A 7,152-nucleotide genomic window follows, 5' to 3' on the forward strand; every position below is an offset into this window, starting at 1 on the left:
CTTCATGCACTCGTCAGATGTTGTATCTCATATGATGGAATAGTGCTATTAGTTAGTTTTAACTTATTCAAGTTTAGAGTTAATTGTTTGTTTCTGAATAAACCTATTTTTTAGGAATAGGATTCTGTGTTTGATTTATTCCTCCTTAGAAATAGCCATGATCTAGTCATGTAAATCATGGTCCTTATTTTGCTCCCTTTATGTTTCTGTATTGGCTATTTATATGTCATTTAGTTACGTTCAATAAATTAAGCTTGATAGCTACAATCTGATTTTAACAGTGGTATCAGAGCTCACACAAGGGCCTGATCGATAGTAAAAGATAAAAAAGGGAAGAGAGAAGTTAAGTGAAACACAAAAAGAGAGGAAACAACAAGCCATGTTTGACGACAATAACCTTCTCAGTATTCCGAAGTTCGATGGAGACTATGATCACTAGTCCATGCTAATGGAAAACTTGTTGAGATCAAAGGAGTACTGGAGCTTGGTGGAGCAAGGCTATGAAGAGCCTAAAACGCTGGAGTCACTCATAGGAGCGGAACGTCGAACCTTGGAGGAGAAAAAGCTAAAGGACTTGAAGACAAAGAATTATCTGTTTCAATCTATTGACAAGAATATTTTGAAAACAATCACCAACAAATCCACCTCCAAAGCACTGTGGGATTCAATGAAGCAAAAATATCAGGGGAATGCTCGAGTTCAACGAGCTCAACTTCAAAGGCTACGGCAGGATTTCGAAATTCTAGAAATGCAAAATGGTGAGTGTGTGAATGGTTATATTTCTAGAGTCATGTTAACTGCAAATGACATGAGAGGAGCAGGAGAGACCATGGAGGATAGACATATTGTTGAGAAGATTTTGCGTACACTGTCTGACAAATACAATTATATTGTATGCTCAATTGAAGAATCCAAGGATATCAATAAAATGACAGTAGATGAACTGCACGGTTCATTGCTTGTTCATGAATACAAGATTAACCGGAAGGATGTACTGAACAAGCATTGAAGGTTACAGGAGACAGCTCGAATTTCCGAGTTGAGGAACGATTCAGTGACCGAGGTAGAGGGCGTGGAGGACACAAAGGTAGAGGCAGAGGCAGAGCATTCAATAAATCCATAGTTGAGTGTTATCGATGTCACAAGCTGGGACATTTCCAATACGAATGTCCCACCTATGCCAATTATGCAGAAAACGCAGAGCTGGATGATGGAGAAGAGATGTTTCTTATGTCATATGTGGAAATGCAAGGAGCCACACGAGATGAAGTATGGTTTCTGGACTCCGGATGCAATAATCACATGAGTGGAGACATGAAATGGTTCACTAAAATTGATAAATCATTCAAACACAGTGTTAAGCTGAGAAATGACTCCAAATTGGCTGTCATGGGAAAAGGCAAAATTCGAATGAAAATAGATGGACGGGTTATGGTCGTCACAGAGGTATTTTACATTCCTGATCTTAAATCAAATCTCCTTAGCATTGGTCAGCTTCAAGAACGAAATCTATCCATATTAATTAAGAATGGATGTTGTAGCATATATCATGATGTTAGAGGTCTGATCATACGAATTGTGATATCCGCAAATCGTATGTTTGTGCTTCTGGCATCCGTTCATGTTGTCTCAAATGATATATCAAAGGAAGCATGCTTCAATGTAACCTCTGAAAATGTCACAAACTTGTGGCATCAAAGGTTTGGACATCTTAACATGAAAGGATTGCGGACTCTTGCCTACAGAAAGATGGTTCAAGGCCTGCCGATACTGAAGAATCAATCCAAGGTGTGCACCATATGTATGAAAGGAAAGCAGCAACGTGATTCTTTTCCCAAATTAAGCACTTGGAGAGCATCCAGACCTCTATAACTAATTCACTCAGACATATGTAGTGCAATTACTCCTGAATCTCACAGTCATAAAAGGTATATAATTACTTTTATAGATGATTATAGCTGAAAAATGTGGTCATACTTTCTACATGCCAAGTCAGAAGCTTTTGATACATTCAAAAGGTTCAAGTCATCAGTTGAGAAGGCAACAGGATACTACATAACTTGTTTACACACCGACAGAGGTGGAGAGTTCACTTCATCAGAATTCAATGACTATTGTAGCACCAATGGAATCGCAAGACAGCTCACTGCTGCCTACTCACCACAGCAGAACGGAGTTGCGGAAAGGAGAAACCGAACCTTGATGAATATGGTGCGATGTATGCTTGCAGCGCGAGATGTTCCAAAGGAGTATTGGCCGGAAGTAGCAAACCTGGCCACTCATGTTCTGAATAGATGTCAAACATCAGCCTTGCCAAACATGACACCCGAAGAAGCTTGGAAAGAAAAGAAACCATCAGTGGTACACCTTAAGGTGTTTGGTTGCATAGGATATGTTCATATTCCTGATGTCACAAGGAAGAAGCTGGATGAGAAGAGCATCAAGTGCGTCTACATGGGAATTAGTGAGGAGTCCAAAGCTTTTCAAATGTATGATCCAGAAATAAAGAAGATCATTATTAGCCGAGATGTAGTTTTTGATGAAATGGAAAAATGGGATTGGAAGAAGTCAGGAGAAACTAACTCTCTTGATCCTATGTGAAAAGAAAATGAAGAGAATCAGGATAATAAAGATTCAGAAGATGAAGGAGTCAATCTCCCTGAAAAGAGAGTAAGAAGGAAGCTGGTATGGATGACAGACTATGAATCTGGAGCTGGATTGTCCGACGAGGAAAACGAAGGAGTGGAGCAGCTTACCCAGGAGATGTAGCAGCTTGCTATGTTTGTTTCAAATGATCCTGCCACCTTTGAGGAAGCAGCCAAAAGTCAGGTATGGAGGGATGCAATGGCAAGTGAGATTGCAGCAATTGAGAAGAATGGAACATGGGAATTAACAGATCTGCCAACAGGAGCAAAAAAGATTGGTGTTAAGTGGGTATTTAAGACCAAAATGAATGAAAAAGGAGAAGTAGACAAATAAAAAGCGCGTCTTTTTGCGAAAGGATATGTTCAACAAGCTGGAATCGATTATACTGAGGTATTTGCGCCCGTGGCAAGATTGGATGCAATTCGACTAACTTTGTCAGTTGCCGCTAGTCGAGGATGGACAGTTTATTAAATCGATGTTAAGAGTGCATTCCTACATGGAGAGATAACAAAGGAAGTATACGTGGAACAGCCGAAGGGATATGAGGTGACAGGTGAAGAAGACAAAGTGTATAAACTAAAGAAAGCTCTTTATGGGCTTAAACAGGCCCCTCGAGCATGGTTCAGCAAGATAGAATCATACTTTGTCAAGGAAGGCTTTGAACGAAGCACGAGCAATCACACTTTGTTTACAAAGAAGGAAGGAGGATGAGACATTCTTATTGTAAATTTGTATGTAGATGACCTCATCTTTACAGGAAATAGTGACAAAATGTTTAAAGAATTCAAGAGCTCAATGAAAAAGGAATTTGGGATGACTGATATGGGATGCATGAGATATTTTCTCGGTGTGGAAGTCACACAAACTTCAAATGGCATTTTTATTTGTCAAAGGAAGTATGCTAATGAAGTACTAGAAAGGTTTAGTTTACAAAATTGTTCATCTATCCACAACCCAATTGTTCCAGGGTGCAAACTCACAAAGGATGTTGGAGGGTTAAAGGTTGATGCTACCACATATAAGCAAATGGTGGGAAGTCTTATATACTTAACTGCCATTAGACCAGATTTGATGTATGTTGTGAGTCTGGTGGCTCGTTTCATGGAAGCTTCGACGACTATGCATTAACAAGCTGTGAAGAGGGTTCTGCGATACATAAGAGGGACCACTGAATTGGGACTGTTTTACAAAAGAGAAAGTGAAGATAATTTAGTAGCTTTTGTGATAGTGACTATGCCAGAGATCTTGAAGACCGAAAGAGCACCCCAGGGTATGTTTTTAAGATGTCAAATAGATTAGTTGCTTGGAGTTCTAAGAAGCAGTCTATGGTGTCGCTGTCCACCACTGAAGCCGAATTTATTTCTGCAGCAGCCTGTGCTGCACAAAGTATTTGGATGATGCGTGTACTTGAGAGGTTGGAGATTAAGCAAAGTAAGTGCATTATTTTCTGTGATAATAGTTCAACGATTAAACTTTCAAAGAATCCTGTTATGCATGGTAAGAGTAAGCATATTCACGTTCGATTTCACTTTCTTCGTGAGTTGGAAAATCAAGGAGAAGTTGAACTAGTGCACTATGGTACTAAGGATCAATTAGCGGACATCATGACCAAACCCTTGAACTGTGAAGTATTCGTGAAGTTGAGAGAAAGACTTAGAATGTGTAGCATTGAAGAGATAAACTGACTGTACTTCTTGAATAACAATTCAGTTTATGAGAGGGTTTGATGGAATAGTGTCATTAGTTAGTTTTGACTTATTCAAGTTTAGAGTTAATTATTTGTTTCTGAATAAACCTATTCTTTAGGAATAGGATTCTGTGTTTGACTTATTCCTCCTTAGAAATAGCCATGATCTAGTCATGTAAATCATGGTCCTTATTTTACTCCCTTTCTGTTTATGTATTGGCTATTTATATGCCATTTAGTTACGTTCAATAAATTAAGCTTGATAGCTACAATCTGATTTTAACATCGTATGCGTCTCCTCATGGTTAGAATCATGATTCGCACCCCTCATCCACATGATTGCTTGATCTATATCCGGTATATGCATCAAACGACCACGATCGAGTCAACGGTGTGACTCTTATTCTGGGCCTCAAGCACCAGGTCCAACACCTAATTCCTAGTCTCATCCCCGACTATTGTTTGTTAACACCCATTGTGGACGATTTTTTCTTTGTTTTCCTTGGCCCGTTTAGTTGTTGTTAGTATTTAGTTTTTTTCTTTTCCTCTTTAGTAATTAGTTTAATAGTTGGTCTAATAATTAGTTTATACATAGTTTATTTAGCTAATGTATTTTTTAGTTTTTCTTAATTTAATATAATTAGTTCTAATTTAATTAGTTTTGTTAATCATAATTATTTAATTCAATTAATTGATACTAATTGATCAATTTTACTAATTAAGTCTAATTAACCTTACTAATCGATTTTAAATTTTATGTTTATTTTATTTAAACTATGCTATTTATTTTGTGTTTTAGACTTAGATTTTATTTGTGTGGCTTGATTTTATTTCTTTATCTTTATCCGCATTATCCCCATACGATAAAAATATACCCTCATTTATGTGACGTGTAAATAGTTTTTACCGCTTTCATTTATTGTTCTTATTACTTTAGCTATTTGTTAATCAAAATAACGTAAAATGCATCAATTTCCAAAAGAACCAAAATACACTCGATCCAATGTCGAGCCTTTTTTCAAATCAAATATAAATTGAATCCAACTTCAAGTACCTATTTCACTTAATTCAAATTATTTTGTAAATCAACTTGAAACACTTGATCCATTGTCAAGTCGTCCCACATGCGAATTTCTTTTCTCAATAAAATCGAAAGACAAAGTGACAATTGGTGCATGCCTTTTGAATACCTTGGTCTTTTGGCTTAAAATACTTTCATAAAACTAGGATAATGTTACCACGAGAAATCTCTAAAGCATGCTGAAAGCATAGTTAGTGATAGAGTCATGTGAATTTGAGGGTTATACCCTATTAAAGGATGAAGATGTGCTTGAGACGAGCAAGAGTGGAAAAAACACAAGTTAAGGGATGAAGCCGACAGGAGAAGCATGCTTGGTCGACAGGCCATCCCGTCGACTAAAATGAAGTTTTGGACTTAAAGGATTTTCTTTCAGGCCAAATGCGTAAGAGACAATGTCGCCCTAGACGTCTGGGCGGGAGAAATTTGAAATTGGAAAATGACCAGAAGTTACAAGAAGAATAAGAGCGCCAGAATCTTGAGCAGTTTGCAAGACGTGGGTATAACGGTTTGCAGATCGTGTGACACGACATCTGCTAGTTTTAGGAGTTTTTAGCTTGTGTGCAGTTTCTTTAGTATAGTATAAATAGAATGTCCCACGAGGGGCTTGAGGTGTTCACTTTGTACTAAAAATCACTTTTAAGAAACTTCTCATTCCCAGCGCGAGGAAGCAAGAGTTTTAAGAGTGTTATGTACGTGAATCACCACATTTATTTCAATGCAACCTCCTTACTTTTCAATTGTTCCCGTTGAACATTTTATCTTAATTTCATTTACTTTTGAGTTATCACTTTACGTTATCGTTTACGTTGTCGACACTAATTCTATTACGATAATAGAGTTCACCAAAAGCGTGTTCGTCGTGTACATCTTTTGAATGTTGTAGCGATGTCGGTCACGAGTCACCCATAGGCTATAACATCGTTTAAACCGTTCGTGTGGAAAAACCTGCGCTTGTTCAATACTTTGTCAGGAGCCGTTCCTCACAAAGTTATTTCGTCGAATTGGATAAGCCACACTTGCACTAACACATGTCCTAGGATCAACTGGTCGATTCTGCAAGTAACCCTTAGTCTTAAGGCCCAGGGAGGACCAGCGGTTGTTTACCAATTTCCACAGTAAACAAAATGGCACACTCGGTGGGACGGTGCTAGCGCATTTGCGAGATTGCATGAAACTTAGAAGTGGCAAACTGTATAGTAAGCCACGAGAAACTTTGAAAATGTCAGATTCTAATACAGGTGAAGTACCATGAGGAACTTTATCCACTACGGAAACAGTAATCTCACAGGTTGCCACTCTGCCACCGATGACAAGTGCAGCCTCAACAATGTCAACCACGGGTATGGTTGGAACATCAATTCCTCTACCTCCACAGGGGGGTTCAGGATCAACGCTAACGACGTTCAGACCTTACGTGCCTCACTTTGGCACCACAGGTCCTCTTTATGGAATGTCGTATTCCTTAATGCCAGGATATCAGTCGACATCAAGTGCAACATTGTTTTCAGACAACGCCCAAAACACGAATCCATCCTTGCAAGGATCAGCGCAAGGGGGCAACATTAGGAACAATACTCAGAACAGAACCATACCGATGTCGAACACTTCAATAGCGGTGCTGAGATAACAAATGGATGATAGTAACCATGAATTGGTTAACATGTTAACCAACCAAATGGGCACAGTTTTTAATCTAGTTATACAAGAATCTGTTGAACCAAATAGGCAGGTGGTGAAT

General features: G+C 38.5%; 1 protein-coding gene across 1 annotated transcript; it reads left to right on the forward strand.

Moving 5' to 3' along the window:
• The first annotated feature begins 2,844 nt into the window (after positions 1–2,844).
• LOC127129626 (uncharacterized mitochondrial protein AtMg00810-like) lies at positions 2,845–3,774 on the forward strand. Its single transcript, XM_051058778.1, has 2 exons — positions 2,845–2,923; positions 3,404–3,774. The coding sequence occupies exons 1-2, from the start codon at positions 2,845–2,847 to the stop codon at positions 3,772–3,774; spliced, it is 450 nt and encodes a 149-aa protein (XP_050914735.1).
• The last annotated feature ends 3,378 nt before the right edge of the window (positions 3,775–7,152 follow it).

Source organism: Lathyrus oleraceus, chromosome 3 (assembly GCF_024323335.1).
Source record: "Lathyrus oleraceus cultivar Zhongwan6 chromosome 3, CAAS_Psat_ZW6_1.0, whole genome shotgun sequence".
NCBI lineage: Eukaryota > Viridiplantae > Streptophyta > Magnoliopsida > Fabales > Fabaceae > Lathyrus > Lathyrus oleraceus.

Bases quoted from the DNA above. Each gene is read 5' to 3' on its own strand.
- LOC127129626 (XM_051058778.1), top strand. From the start codon at position 2,845: ATGGCAAGTGAGATTGCAGCAATTGAGAAGAATGGAACATGGGAATTA. The intron at 2,924-3,403 runs GTGTTAAGTGGG...TCATCTTTACAG, and splicing joins AACAGGAGCAAAAAAGATTG to GAAATAGTGACAAAATGTTT.